The sequence below is a fragment of the Neoarius graeffei genome, chromosome 26 (genome assembly GCF_027579695.1).
Source record: "Neoarius graeffei isolate fNeoGra1 chromosome 26, fNeoGra1.pri, whole genome shotgun sequence".
Classification (NCBI taxonomy): Eukaryota; Metazoa; Chordata; class Actinopteri; order Siluriformes; family Ariidae; genus Neoarius; species Neoarius graeffei.
The window spans coordinates 19,139,547-19,155,986 of NC_083594.1; the positions used below are offsets into that span (position 1 = coordinate 19,139,547).

General features: G+C 40.0%; 1 protein-coding gene across 1 annotated transcript; it reads left to right on the forward strand.

Annotated features, from left to right (window-relative positions):
• The first annotated feature begins 659 nt into the window (after positions 1–659).
• Positions 660–8,892, forward strand: nmur3 (neuromedin U receptor 3). Its single transcript, XM_060910935.1, has 2 exons — positions 660–1,530; positions 8,416–8,892. The coding sequence occupies exons 1-2, from the start codon at positions 660–662 to the stop codon at positions 8,817–8,819; spliced, it is 1,275 nt and encodes a 424-aa protein (XP_060766918.1). The 3' UTR covers positions 8,820–8,892.
• The last annotated feature ends 7,548 nt before the right edge of the window (positions 8,893–16,440 follow it).

The following is a 16,440-nucleotide window of genomic DNA, read 5'->3' on the forward strand; positions in this document are numbered from 1 at the left end:
TTAGCGCGGTCACCTCACAACAAGAAGGTCCGGGTTTGAGCCCCGTGGCTGGCGAGGGCCTTTCTGTGTGGAGTTTGCATGTTCTGCCCGTGTCCGCGTGGGTTTCCTCCGGGTGCTCCGGTTTCCCCCACAGTCCAAAGACATGCAGGTTAGGTTAACTGGTGACTCTAAATTGACCGTAGGTGTGAATGTGAGTGTGAATGGTTGTCTGTGTCTATGTGTCAGCCCTGTGATGACCTGGCGATTTGTCCAAGGTGTACCCTGCCTTTCTCCCGTAGTCAGCTGGGATAGGCTCCAGCTTGCCTGTGACCCTGTAGAACAGGATAACGCACTAGAGATAATGAGATGTTAACTGGAAGTCATGATGGAAAAAAATAGAAACCTTTTTGCAAAGTGTCTGCAGAGTGTCTCACGAAATAATTTGAGCTAACATCAGAGATTTTCTTTCATGCTGTAATCTTTTACTCTGCTTTTCATGCCAATGTTTCAGATACATTTCTAAATACATGCACTATATGCAGACCATGGTGACAAGTATCATCTGTTTTATAGGTCTCCATCACACTGAGCATGAGGTCGAAACCTACAGAATGCAAATTCTATAGCAACCACTAAGGATCTGTTTCCCAGATTGTTGCCTTTAGATGCCTTACTTCAGAATGTCCATAAAATGCTTTTGTGATCCTTTTCTGAATGGAACTGAATTTGATTTCACTCCATGCAACAACACATCCTTCAACCACACTGGCAATGGAAGTGAAGCTTGTCAGCCCCAAACACTGGAAGATATCCTGCTCAGACTCCTTGGGCCAAGGAGGTCTCCATTCTTCCTCCCAGTGACACTGACTTACATACCTATCTTTGTCACTGGTGTGTTGGGGAACCTTCTCACCTGCACTGTGATCAGTAAGCACAGAAAGATGAGAACACCTACCAACCTGTACCTCTTCAGCTTGGCCATCTCTGATTTGCTGGTGCTGCTGTTTGGAATGCCTCTGGAGATATATGACCTGTGGCAGAACTACCCTTTCCCATTTAGTGAGAGCATTTGCTGTTTCAAAATATTTTTGTTTGAGACAGTTTGCTTTGCATCTGTGCTCAATGTCATGGTTCTGAGCATTGAACGCTATGTGGCTGTGGTCCACCCACTCAAGACTCGATATGCCATCACCAACAAACATGCCCAGAGGGTTATTGGAGGGGTTTGGGCTGTGTCTCTGGTCTGTGCCATCCCCAATACCTCCCTCCATGGCCTGCGTTATTATTATCTACCTGAGAAGGTCCTAGAGTCAGCCACCTGCAACCTTCTCAAGCCCCAGTGGATCTACAACTTGGTGATCCAGGTGACCACCATTCTATTCTACTTTGTGCCTATGGCAGTGATCAGTGTGCTCTACTTAGTGATAGGGATAAGGCTGGGCAGGGAGCAGAGGCAGAAAGGTAGAAAACTGGGGAAGAATTGCAGTGCAGACACAAGCTGGAAGATCCAAGTTGAGAGTGGACGCAGAAGACAAATCACCAAAATGCTAGGTGAGTCACAGTTGCATGTTTTTAAACATCCGCACTTTTTTATATGAGGAATTATGTATTGTATACATCTGCTTGGATATATAGTTTCACAGTTTCTGGTCAACATTTTGCTTTTAGTTGCATACCTATTTTTGTTTCCTTGGTCAGTTTCTACTTTGGACAAGTCAACATTATCAAAAACTCAAAAATCAGCAAAACTCCTAGATGAAAAAGTATGTGTGACATCTAGTTAGCGAGACTTATAAACAATACGTTTCAGAAATGAATGTAAATAATCAAACAGAATTTTATACTTCCAGCTTATTTATGCTATTTACAAATTACACCCACTGCAGGCTACAAACAAATCCGACTTGTGCCGATATGTTTAAATTTTAGATGTCACTTGAGATTTACTGTTGATTTACTGAGTGATTACAAGGTGCCACCCACTATGGGAGATCTACCAATCATCATAAAGAGAAGCTGTGTATCCAGGTGGGACAAACAAAGCATGCACTGTCCAATAAATGTTGAGATAGAGGGGTGGGTGGATGAACGATGGTCAAACTATCCAAGCAATACCCAATAAGTACTGACTACAATCACCTACAATTTCTGACTACACCACTACTGACTACTATTTCACTCCAGGAAACAGTAGGAATATTTAACAATTATTCGCTGAAGGCAAGGTGAATATCTGTGATTATTATACATACAGGACACTTTTTCAATGGAATAAAAATGTATTCGATTCCCTTCTAGCAGGTTTCATTCATTTGGTTTGATAGCATGCAATATCGTTAGCATATCGCTTATCCTGCATGCATTACATCACTCTATCCAATGGAGAATAAGTGTTAAGTATGGTTTGTGATATTGCATGGTTGTTAAGACAACAAGACATCACACTTCGGCGCTGATGTGATACATATTACATGTAAAACTTCCACGCTAGCGAGCGACTGTGAAAATTTGTAAACAAACATAGCCGCCAGGTTTGCTTCTTTAAATACGGAAGATTTTGAGAGAATTTTGAAAGAGAAAGATGCGTTAAATGTGTCTGTATAATAATAATAATAATAATAATAATAATAATAATAATAATAATTCATTTAATTTCATTCATTTCATTATCTCTAGCCGCTTTATCCTGTTCTACAGGGTCGCAGGCAAGCTGGAGCCTATCCCAGCTGACTACGGGCGATAATAATAATAATAATAATAATGGCTGGCTTTTTTCATGGTATATCAGATATATTCTATTCAACTAGAATGATATTAAACAAGTCAAAGATGAGTTCAATATCATGCTAGCTGAATGGAATATATCTGATATACCACTCAACGCCAGCCAATATTATTTAACTATATCACCGAGACAAAGCTGAGGTTATTATTCACTGATATTCACTGAGCCTGAGGCAGATAATTGTTTTAGTATAAATATACACGTGATTATTTAAAAAAATAAAATAAATTGTCTTTAAAAATATAATTTATTTCAATCTTCAAAAGCGGCATGCAAATGTAATGTGCACAGGCTTGTGTCACTTATCTATGCGACTCACATAAAATGCTTTATTTTGAAATAGATAAAATAAATCAATTCCACCTTCCCTTTGAATAGTTTTAGACCAAACTTCGTAGCATCTTTAGTGCTTTTAAGAACAGCATTTTCTTTCATAATTTGTAATTCTTCCTCACTTATGGTGATGAAGTGATTGGCCGCCATTTTGCTGAGTCACTCAAGGTGATTATTGAGAAATAGTCAGAATCTCTTGACTCGTCAGCATGTCTGATTTTCTATAATCATCTAAGTATTTATACTAAAAAACATAAGGACAATTCATGTTGCAGGTAGGTTGTAAATGAGCATATTAGAGATGTGTTTTTGAGTTGGATGAGCAACTTTAATGCTCAGCTTCAAAGCACATATTCAGGGACATCAAAACTGAATCCAATTTATTTTAAAAGAATAAAAGATTTTATCTGTTTATTAATACACAAATAAATAAATAAATAAATAAATAAAAACATCCTGCAAAATATATTACAATCAGTCAAACACACTCAGAGATCAGAAAGCCAAATCAGATTAAAAGAAGAAGACAGAGTCATCTATATCCCCTGCCCTATATACCAACTATATACCAAGTTTCAAGATATTATTTGTCATGTTTTTCAAGTTCTGCTGGAGGAAACCAAACCTACCACTTTACACTGACCTCAGCAGCCCATGGCATAAACCCACCGGACCTTTGGTCCAGGTGAGCTAAAAATGAAAATTTCTCACATTTCTTAGTATCAAAAGGCACATATATATTACTTAATCAACACATGTACCAACTTTCAAGACCATACCACTCATAGTTTTCAAGTTCTGCTCCGGAAACAAAACCTACCCCTAAGACTAACCTGAGAAACTAAGTCTGAAATTGTTTCCATGGAAACATGAAAAATTAAAATTTCTCAAATTTCTTAGTATGAAAAGGCACATCTACATCACCTTGTTAACATGTATACCAAGTTTCAAATCCATATCATGAATAGTTTTGGATATATGCTCCGGAAACGAACACTGCTCTTAGAAACTAAGTCAAAATCTATTTTTTTATGTAAAAATTTGAAAAATACTGTTTTTCAAAAATCCAAAATAGCAAAAGGCACCAGTTCACATGTTGCTTGATATGTATACATGAAGATATCTTCAGTAGTTTTAAAGATATGGCCCGGAAACGAAAACGTGACCAGACGGACAGCCAGACAGACGGAACCCGTTTCTATATCCCCCGCCAAACTTCATTTGGGTGGGGGATAATAACTGACAAGGGAAGAAATAACCAACGCTGGAAGATTACCTTTCATTGGAAGGAAAGGATAGCTCAGTTTACTCATGTATAAACGTGCAACCACACTACAGCTCCTTTACCACTACAGCTGAGGTGCAGGAAAGTGAATGAGAGGAGAGAGAACCCTGGGTTGGTAACTAGCCTGTGGGGTGTAAACCACATGTTCTAACTAACTTCAAGGGGAAAGAAGCAGAGTAGAATTTAAATAAAGCCACTCTCCAATCGCCTGTAGCTAACTGTGGACCAACAAATTTACACACAAAACAATAGTACAGCTGTTATACCTCTACACCAATAGCCCCCAAGCATAACTACATCACTTGTTTACTGCAATGCATTGTGGGGGATAGCTGGGGTCGGTAGTTGGGTGATATGACGGATGTCAGATTAATTTAACGCGAGAGGGATGTGAGAGGAGCGATTTTGCTGTGCTCTGTCATGGAAGACAATGAAATTAGATCAGATCAGATCAGACAAAGTGATTTAAAGAGGTGGATAACATGTCAAGGGTTTACAGCAGGAAAATCGGAATCCAAATCCAGCTTGGTGAGAAGGTAAGAGTCTAGACCAAGTCTAACACACTGTACAACTACATCAAATCTCAGAATGTCTTATTTCTGAGGATGTATATTGGATCACGAAGCAATCTTAGACTTAAGTCTAAATTTGTTTCTTTTAATCTTCAGTTATTCCTTACCATTTTCTAAGAAGCTTTGTTCTAATGAAATCTTAGCCTTGTACTTAATCTTGATCCAGCACAATGAAAGTTACAGATGCAGTAAGGGATACTATTATGAAAAATCAACTGTTGACTTGAGTCTAAGATTGCGTCGTGATCCTGGGCCCAGATGAACAGCATCAAAACATTTATAAATGAGTGATTAGTTAAATAAAACTTGATATCAGGAAACATTACAAAAAAAAAAACCTTTGGAAACCCGCTGATCTGTCATGTCATGTTCATTATAAATGCATTTTCTTCAGTAAATGCCGCTAGTGAGGTACACTGAACATTATACATACCTGAAAGAGAACCCTTTGTGGTTTGGGAGTTTTATCCGTCCACAGGTTCGTTCAGCTGCCGAGTGCTTCAGCAAAGGCCGAAGAATGCTTCTTTGTTTTACAGGCTTTGGAATATCGCTAGTTTCAGATGATGAACAGTGTTGCTTGTTATAATCTTCTATAACTGAAGGCCATGCCACAGACCATGGAAATATTACTGGGTCACAGTTTAAATCCGTCTTTTTCCCACCAGAGAAATGTAAGCTACAAACACTTGTCCATTTTGATTCAGTTCGAAGGTTTTCATTGCAGATTAAACTCATCCATTTCTTTCTTCTCTTCTTCTCGACTGGCAGCTGATAAAAGCTCAAATTAGGTGTTCTCTTTGTTGTGGAGACACAGTAATTCACTTTAGACACGGTTAAAACCGGTTAGACAGAACAGTGCAGTGTTTAACAAAGGTAAAAGTAAACAATACGGCAGAGCTGACCCCAGGTATCGCCCATAATGCATTGCAGTAAACAAGCGACGATGTAGTTCTGGGTTAGGTCTATTGTCCATCCGAATAAGAAAAAACACAACACATCATAAAACAAGAAAGAAGTATTAGCTACCTGGTAGCCGGTAATGTGCTAAACAGCAAGCATACTAATAAACCTAACCTGCTAACTGGCTAAACCTGCTAATCGGCAAAACTGCTAATAAGCAAAGCATCCTACTAAACGAAATATCCAAGTAGGCAAAACAGCAATGTCTGTGGTGAAATACAAACATCACAATTACACACATCATGTAATGTACTAATTTCTACCATCTTAGATCCTGCTTGTTTGTAAATATGACCAAACACGTGCACACATTCAAGTCAAGTCAGTTTATTTGTATAAAACTTTTAACAACAGACCTTTTCGCAAAGCAGCTTTACAGAAAAATAAAGACTTTAAGCATCTGAACTAATTTTATCCGTCACAGTGGAGCTCCTTGCGCGCGCCTTGTGCATGCGGAGCGGAACCCCATACTTAACAGAAATGCACGGACCTGATTTTTGATGGTTTGACAGTAACACGTCTGTACGTATATGTACCATCACAGGGAACAATTGTAAGTGCAAGGCAACATATTTCAAGCACTTGACCACTGAACAATGACATTTTTATCTTTACAACTAGTCTATCATCATGGCCTAATGGTTAGAGAAACAGCTTTCAGACCAAAAGGTAGCTGGTTTGATTCCTTGGATCAGCAGGAATGGCTAAAGTGCCTTTGAGCAAGGCACCTAGCCCCCAAATGTTCCCCAGGCTGCTCTAGGTATGTTGTATGTCACTCTGGATAAGAATGTCTACTAAATGCTGTAATGTAATTTACATAAGATAGATGGGTTTGTATCCAGCACTTACTTTAATTTTTTAAATAATGTGGGATTAATTGCGAAAACATTTTTACAGAAAAATATTCATGATAGTTTCACATAAAAGGGCAGTAGACAGATGTAAGTTCAGGAAGCAATTTATTGAAAACACACTAGCAAACAGATCCAAAACAAAGACTAAGGGCAGAGTAAAAAAAAAAAAAAAAAACAGGCTGGGAGGCACAGACAGGAGATCAGAGGTAATACATTACTCACAGTCCAAAAACACAAACACCATCAAAACCAGAAAAGCGATATGTGGCAGCAGGGGTGTGGTCAAGCGTTAGTTCATGAATGGAGGGCGGGGCTGGGCGAGGCTTTATCATCACCACCCGCCTGTCTGCGCTTCAGTTTTCCACCCACTCTCAGGAACATTTTACACTGGTGCCGAAACTCAGGACAACATTGACAGTGTTTCCGCACACTGACTCTGGAGGAGGTCGGCTGGCCGTTCACTTTCGACACCAGTGTAAAATGTCCCTGAGAGTGGGTGGAACACTGAAGCACAGACAGGTGGGTAGTGATGGAAAATTCAGTCTTTTTTTATTTTCACGATAGCTTTTCAGCTCAGTGCTTACTTAGCGCACACCCATGGTCCGGTCAACTGTACAAAGTAATGGCGAGTGAGAAAGAAAAGTAAAGAAGAGACTGCAAGCAGGTTGGAATGGATGGAGGAGAGGAGGATGTCAGGAGTGATTTGTGATAGAAAGGTACCAGCAAGAGTGAAAGGGAGGGAAAGTGTACAAGACAGGGGTAAGAGCAGCGATGTTGTACGGTTTGGAGACAGCAGCACTGACAAAAAGACAGGAGGCTGAACTGGAGGTAGCGGAGCTGAAGATACGGAGATTTTCATTGGGAGTGATGAAGTTGGACAGGATTAGAAACAAGAATATTAGAGGGACAGGACATGTAGGATGGCTTGGAGACAAAGTGAAAGAGGTGAGAGTGAGATGGTTTGGACACGTACAGAGGAGAGATCCAGGGTATATTGGGAAAAGAATGCTGGAGATGGAAAAGAGGAAGACTAAAAATGAGATTTATGGATGCGGTGAAGGAGGACAGCTGGTGCTATAGAAAAAGATATGGAGGACAGGAGGAGAAGGAGGGACATTATCCGCTGTGGTGACCCCTAACGGGAACTGCCAAAAGAAGAAGAAGAAGAAGATCAGTAGAAATTTGCCAAGCCTTGTTTTTGTAGGTCCTTGTTAGTTTTGGTTATGGACCATTCTCATACAGTTTAGACTTTAGCTGAACTGACATATTCAGAACAATTTCTTTGTCAAGACGGAAATACAACTTCTCCAACTCTTATTTCACCCTCCTGGGCTACAAGAAGAGTTGTTATGGACACCTGGTGTGCAAAAAAAAAAGGTTTTGAAATGACAGCAGAGCATATTCTTTTGTCCTTCTATAGCTGTAGTCACGCAGAAACCAGTTGGAGAGCTACATAATTGTAGAGTTTAGGTTCAACCCTTATTTAGCCACACCAACTCATGATTGTGATTCTTTTTTTTTTTTGTTACACAGTTTTGATTCAGATCTCATTTATATGTTTCATCCACACTCTTCTGCTTCCAAACCTCCTCTCCTATCTTAACCTGTTGTTTGTATTTTAATGTTCTTCTCTGGTATTTGCTGCAGCTGTTGTGGTGTTGGCTTTTGCTATCTGCTGGGCTCCATTCCATATCGACAGACTCTTGTGGAGTTTCATTACTAATTGGACCGACCACATGCACAACATCTTTGAGTACGTGCATATCCTCTCCGGAGTGTTGTTTTACCTCAGCTCCGCCATCAATCCTATCATCTACAACCTTCTCTCCAGCCACTTTCGACAGCAATTTCTCGAGCTGATGTGTCGACACCCAGAAGTCAACACCTCACGGAGCAATTCTCCACCCAACAGCAAGAGGATTTCTTCCCATAAAAGCAACACAGCTATCAGAACCAACTCTCATGGCCACAGCAGCTATCCAAAAGGGCCCCAACCTTCTGTTATCCTCAGCACAGGATGGGAGCAGGAGCTTGACACTTCCTTTATGTAACGCAGTGTGTGAACTTTTTACTGCCCTCAACATGGACATTTTCTTATCCAGTGAACGGAGGTGTCATTCTTTTACTTAACATTCAATTAGCATTTTAAAAACCTGTAAGAAAAGGAAATGAGAAAGTATTGTTGTTAATGTCATGGGTTTGAGATTGGTATTGCTGCAATGAAAAAGAAATTCCTGTAACTTTGTCATATTTCTGCACAACCATTTGTAGCAAGAACATCAGTGCCCTATACGGTCAATTAAAGCTGTGTAATATGATATAATAATTATATCACAACATTTCTATGATACATGAAATGTAGCTAGATGTGCTAACAAACTAGCAGCAAAATATTTAATTTGCTTTTTTAAAAACTAAAAAAAAAATTATGTTCATTGATAGAATTATTTAATATCTAATTTTAATATCTAATCAGCTGCTCCAAATCAGAGTTTGTAATCGTTATAAAAAATACTGGCAATGTACTATGGTATCTCACAAACAATGTATTATGACTGAATTTATCACGATATTAATATATTGTCATATTGCCCAGACTTATACACTGATCAGCCAGAACATTAAAACCACTGACAGGTGAACTGAGTAACATTGATTATTTCATTACAATGGCACCTGCCAGGGGTTGGGATATATTAGGCAGCTTATTACCTCGCCTGTGACAGAGTAAGGAGGGCGAGGTATTGTAATCAATGCGGTTTGTTTGTTTGTTTGTGTGTGTCTGTTAACAATCTAGTATCTGGACGGTTGCACCAATTAACTTCAAATTTTCAGGGTAGGTGGGCAATGGTCTGTAGATTACCTGATTAAATTTTGGGGGTAACTGGGTCAAGATGAAGGTCACCGGAAAGGTCAACCTTTCGGTCAAAATAACATTTTCTATTATAACTCAAAAACGGTTACAGATAGACAAATGTTTACGATTATGAACATGTAGGAACGCCCATATCGCCTTTCATTTGGCACCTTGAAAGGTCAAACTCAAGCCCACGGGTTTTCAGAGGGCTGTAACTTGAAAACGGTTGATGGTAGACAGATATTTACCGTTATCAACTTATAGGAAGTGCCATATGGGCTTTCGTTTGGCACCATGATATTTGACCTTGAATGACTTTGAAATGTCAAACTCAAGGTCATGGATTTTCATAGGACTATAACCTGACAGCTGATGACTGAGAAATATTACCATTATCATCATATAGGTCAGTGGCGGCTGGTAGTCTTTCAAACAGGGGAGGCTGGTCAGTTACGATATTTCCAGATTTTAAAAGAAAAAACACATCAATTTTGCCCATACTCTTGCCTCTGATCTGGCTGATTGTTGGCAGGGTCACAAACTGTGAAATAACAGGTTCTTTTGGCCCATTAGCCTACTGTCCAATATACATGATGGTGGTGTTGGGGGGGTATATTTTAACATTTTATATTTTAAAATTGTGGCATGTTGTTTAAAAATTGATCATTATTGAAAGCAGCTCTTTGTCAGGAACCTCAGCAGTAACAGCAGAGTGTTCTGGAATAGGCACAAGCACTGACCTTGGGGAGCCAAACATAGAGCTGGGTGCCACACATTTCATTCAATTACACTTTCCCTATATTTTACTTATTTTGACTAAGAAATGTTTTATTGACAATTTTGATAACCCTTCACTTTTAATCCAGGTCTGTAGTGTGAAATGTTCTCGGCTGTGTTTTTGTTTAAAAATGTTTTCCAAATTGTAGCTGTGTTTAATTCATATCCAGAGAAATATATATTCCAATATAATATACTCAGCATAAACATTTTAAATAGATTCTATATTTTTGGTCCATCCATGACATATTACTAAAGTAGCCTATTTACTGTTGTTGATGTGGGTCACTTGCTGTTAGCCAATTCACTTTCTCGTACCAGGAGAGCTGAAAGGAACGAGTATTATTCCCTACCTTTTTCATCAAGTCAATTTGAGGCGTTGGTCTACCCTGCTCTTTAATTTTAATTTTTTCCTCGAAAGGAAGACTGGCAAATGGCTTCGCCAAAATTAAATCAGCAATGCTTGGCATCCGTGCGCAGCTTTCTTGCTAGCTGACTAGCCCCCTGAAGTTCAAGTTCAGTCACTCAAATAAAAAAATTTCTGGAACTAAGATAGCAAACTTGACAACACTATATTTACACTTTATTTACAATGAAAATATATACAAACTAAAAAAGCTGGTAGAAACCGTATGTAATGAATGAAATCAAAATGTAAGCTGATCTCTTACAATACACCACAGCACTTGCGAATCCGCATGGGACTGAACTGAAATTCACCGCTGCCTGTCTATAGTTGAAACGAGCTGTCAATCAAAGAAAATATTCGGCCGCTTTCACCAATCACCAGTCTCCTCGCAGAAACTGCCATGTCCCTCCCATTGTGAGGCTCGGAGTCCGTGGGCGGGCATTTTTGCAGTATTTGTCCAATAATCGTCTTGCATTTTGAGATTGACAAGCGCATAGCTCCCAAATGCCATTGAAGTCCACTGAGGCTGGGAGTCCGTGAGACTCCGTGGGCGGGCATTTTCGCAGTATTTGTCCAACAACCGTCTTGCATTTTGAGATTGACAAGCGCATAGCTCCCAAATGCCATTGAAGTCCACTGAGGCTGGGCTGCATCGCGCTGTCACGAGGGGGAAAAACTCACGCACACATTAGGCGAACTGGGGAAAGTTATAACGGAATGATTTTGCACTGTAGTTGGGTTGAGCACATATATTTCTATGATTCTGGATCTGAAATAGCAATGTTATAAGGTCGGCTATAACATAAGCCTAGCGCAATTCATCCTACATGATGTTCGTCATTTTTAGAGGAGGCTGAGCCTCCCTCGTTGTCTTAGAGCAATCGCCCGTGATATAGGTATAAAATAAGTGCTGCTGGGTGAGGTTTGTTTTGCTTGGCAATACTTGTTACATAAGAGAACAGTCAGTTGATGTGTTGGAAGCAGGAAAAATGGGCAAGCATAACGCCTGGCGCACATGGGCAATTTTCTGTCGCAAGCATATTGCGATTTTTGGATGCAAGTTTCCCCTCTTCTGTGTGCGTTATCTGCGACCAGTGGGCGATTTGGGAAAGGGGATGCAAGTCACGTGGAACTCAAATGACTACTTCATGGGCGGGGATTGTCTTAGCCTTTGGAGGTGATCGCTTCGTTATCGCAAGGACAAGCACATGCGGCGATATTTCTGCAACAAGTCATCGATTGGCAATTTTTTGTCACAAAATATCAAGCATGTTTGATACCTGCGATCTGTCGCAAGCAACAAAAAAAATCACTGTTGCAAATATCTGCACACAAAGTGATTTTTCGCTTGCGTCAAAAAGTTGCACGACCAAGCGATGGAAAATCCTCCTTGTGCACTGGGCTTAAGGATCTGAATAACTTTGACTGGGTCTGAGCATCTCCAAAATGGCACATCTTGTGGTGCATTTGTATGCAGTGGTTAGTACTGACCAAAAGTACTACAAACTGCTGAAAAGATTAATGCTGACATCTTTCTGTTTTAGGAAGCATTACATTTTACAGGGGGCGGCACGGTGATGTACTGTAGCACTGTTGCCTCACAGCAAGAAGGTCCTGGGTTTGAGCCCAGTGGCTGATGAGGACCTTTCTGTGTGGAGTTTGCATGTTCTCCCCGTGTCTGTGTGGGTTTCCTCCGGGTGCTCCGATTTCCCCCACAGTCCAAAAACATGCAGGTTAGGCTAATTGGTGGCTCTAAATTGACTGTAGGTGTGAATGTGAGTGTGATGGTTGTTTGTCTATGTGTCAGCCCTGCAATGACTTGGTGACTTGTCCAGGGTGTACCTCGCCTCTCGCCCATAGTCAGCTGGGATAGGCTCCAGCTTGCCTGCGACGCTAAACAGGATAAGCGATTACAGATAATGGATGGATGTATACATTTTACAGCACTTTGTGCTACAGTAACACTTCTGTGGGATTGGAGCATATGGGCTAGCCTTTGTGCCCCATGCAAATCAATGAGCCTTCGACACCCATGACCCTGTCTCTGGTTCACCGTTTGCCCTTCCTTGGACCACTTTTGATAGGTACTAACCACTGCAAACCGGGAACACCCCACAGGATGTACCATTTTGGAGATGCTCAGCCCCAGTCATCTAGCCATAACAATTTGGCCCTTGTCAAAGTCGCTTAGATCATTACGCTTGCCCACTTTTCCTGCTTCTAACACATCAGCTTCAATAACTCACTGTTCTCTTGCTGCCTAAGATATCCCACCCCTTGACAGGTGCCACTGTAATGAGATAATCAATGTTATTCACTTCACCTGTCAGTGGTTTTAATGTTCTGGCTGATCGGTGTAAGCTGTGGGGAAAAAAAGAACACTTCATTTTTATGAAAAAGAACATGGATCATCTCATGTCAAAAAGCATTGTGGTGTGTTGTCTCTTACAGTTTTTGACATTTTAAATGACTATTAATGGCTTTCATATTGTGCTTTTCTGCTACACTGTGATATAATGCATACAAGTAATCAGTGTCATGCTGTATTCAATGTTTTACACTGGTTTGGAAAAATATAAGTGAGCTTACTGAAAGTACTTTCATTGATGGACCATGCTCCCTGAATGGACATCAGTTACCTTGGTAGCAAATGGTGGACTAATTTTGTTTTCAAGGATATGAAAGGGACAACAGAAAGAGAGGTGATGCCTGGATGCCCCAGCAAACAGATGAATAGCTGTTGATGAAAGGATAGCTTTCAGAAAAATACATGAACTAAAAGATGTGTCCAAAGCTATTTGGGGTAATTGAACCTAACATAATTGGCTGTGGGAGCTTAGGAAATTCTGCATGCATCAATGCGGACATTAATGGTGTGAATTTTGCTGTTTGAACAGTGCTGGCATGTATGTTATTAAAATTCATAGAATGATGAGATGTGAGAAACAGATGTGTTATAAGAATCACTGCTAATTACTGACAGACCATCTTTTTTTTCTTCTTTAGCTCAACTATGACTAATGGTCTATGTCCCATTAATAGCTGAAATCGTTGCCCATGATGCACTACACCAGTGGTTTTCAACCTGTGGGCCATGGCCCACTGGTATTGTAGGGGGAGAACATCTATTATTACTGCTATTTTAAAATAGATGTGAAAACATCATTAACTGAAATGTAATTATCTAAATTATATCTAAAAGTGGTTCATTTACTTTTGTGTTCATTCATTATTCAATTTTTCAACTAAAATGAAAACCAAAATGAATGGTTTTATGATTTTTAAAACTGTGGTAATAAACATGTAATGAATAATTGCTCCTTTTTCAAAAGATCTGAAAATATGAATTCAATATTATCTCTATTATGTTTTCAGTTTGTTTGTCTGTTAGTCTGACTCTAAGCATGATTGCACAAAACCTACCAACCCAATTTCAATTAAACTTGGTGGAAGGGTGTAGTATGGGCCAAGGAAGAACCCATTAAATTTTGGAGTGAATCCAAGTCATGGGGTGGATCTGTGAAATTAATTTCCCTTTTGTTAACATTGTGAGATACCAGCTTTCTGGCTTGCTAGAAGCTCAACAATGCCATACATCTTAAAATCCAGTAGATTGCAGTAAAGGTCATCCATTATCTGTAGCCGCTTATCCTGTACAGGGTCGCGGGCAAGCTGGAGCCTATCCCAGCTGACTACGGGCAAGAGGTGGGGTACACCCTGGACAAGTCACCAGGTCATTGCAGGGCTGACGCATAGAGACAAACAACCATTCACACCTACAGTCAATTTAGAGCCACCAATTAACCTAACCTGCATGTCTTTAGACTGTGTGGGAAACCGCAGCATCCAGAGGAAACCCACGCAGACATGGGGAGAGCATGCAAACTCCACACAGAAAGGCCCTTGTCGGCTGCTGGGCTTGAACCTAGGACCTTCTTGCTGTGAGGCGACAGTGCTAATCACTACACCACCGTGCCACCCAGTAAATGTCAATAGTGACAAAACATAGCCAATGTAGAAACACAATGATTCCATATCAAATGTGTATTAGTATGTGACCACTGCCATACATGGACGTATATGCACAGCCATAGAAGCACTTGTGGATGACGGTGGCATCACCTAATGAGGAGGAAACTTTGATGGCTGAAACTTGATTCCATGGAGAGAGATAGATATCGGCCTCAAAACATACACATTCACACATAACCCTGCACACACAAACAAACAGGAACATTTACACATTCTCAACACATGCATTTTGTTATCATGTGGATCACATGTTTTTTTTTGTTTGTTTGTTTCTTTTTGCTTGTTGCCAAATTAGTTTTAGAGCAGTGACCGTAACAATCATGGATTATGATTACGGACTGATTGTAAGTAACGTACAGTATATGTGGCCCTTGCAATGATGTCACACCAAAATGATATTCTCATACGTTTTTCTTTTAAAAAAGATATGTTGATTGCAATCATATAAGCACATATCAGTTAAATTCACAAATCAAGATGTGTATTAATTTTCTTTTACAGCAGCTCTGGCAATAGCGCAGCTGCGTTCATTCTAATATGTAGAAAGGCCATGAGTTATTTCTTTTTTTCTGGACTGTTATCTTGAAATCAGAGGAAATATAAATTGTGATCTCAACATAACAGCACAGATTTTTTTTCTTGTGATCACAACATGTATTTTTCTTGTGATCTCAAGATAACAAAATTTGTTTTCTTGAGATTACGACTTATTTCTCTCACGATGTCGAAATGCATGATTAGGCATACATGATGTACATCAGGGATGAGAGCATCCATTTTTACTTTGCTAAGTGCAGTTTCTAAAAGCAAAGCCTTTAATAGTTGATGTATTCATTCTTGTGAATAAGAAGATACCCTTTCCCGTGATTTATAAAAAGAAAATTGAATGAACACAAAGGTACATAGACCACGGTCATGTCAAAGCCAAAACTGGCATTCAGCTACAATTACCAGAACACAATGTGGCCTACAACCATGACCAACAAGGGCTACAACACCCAAGCACCACATACTCTCTCACATACACGTTCACCAGATTGTTTCCATGTGTATGTGCAGTAATCACTTCACAGTCACACTCATGGTATAAAAGAACACTCAATTCTCACTGTCTAGTTATATTGGCACATTGTCATTTTGGTTTTGATTATTCTTTTGGTTTCATGGTTTCTTGTCCTGAGAAATTACCGAAATGCATACCCTCAACTCCCAAATTGATATGTCCGACAACCTGATGAATATCAGAAAAGTCACCCAAGCATCCATCATTCCAGTTATGGAAATCCAAGCCATTGAAACTATGCAGCTTGGCTAGATCAAGTTCATTGTTGTGGAACACCAAAGCCATCGAAGGGAGAAGCTTTGATTCTACTGCAGCAGCCCTGAACACCAGGTAGCCCACTACTCCTCACATCTCTCTGCCAGGGCTCCACAGTCCACTCCTGAGTGAGCTTTCTCCATGTCTCACTCCACCATGGTGAGTCCAGCCCATTTTTTTCTCACCCATTTCTCGCCTGTAATCTTGTGCACATGCAGAAGGAAGATGAGTGGAAGGCAGTCTTTAGCACCATCTCTGACCACCTATTATTGGCCATCT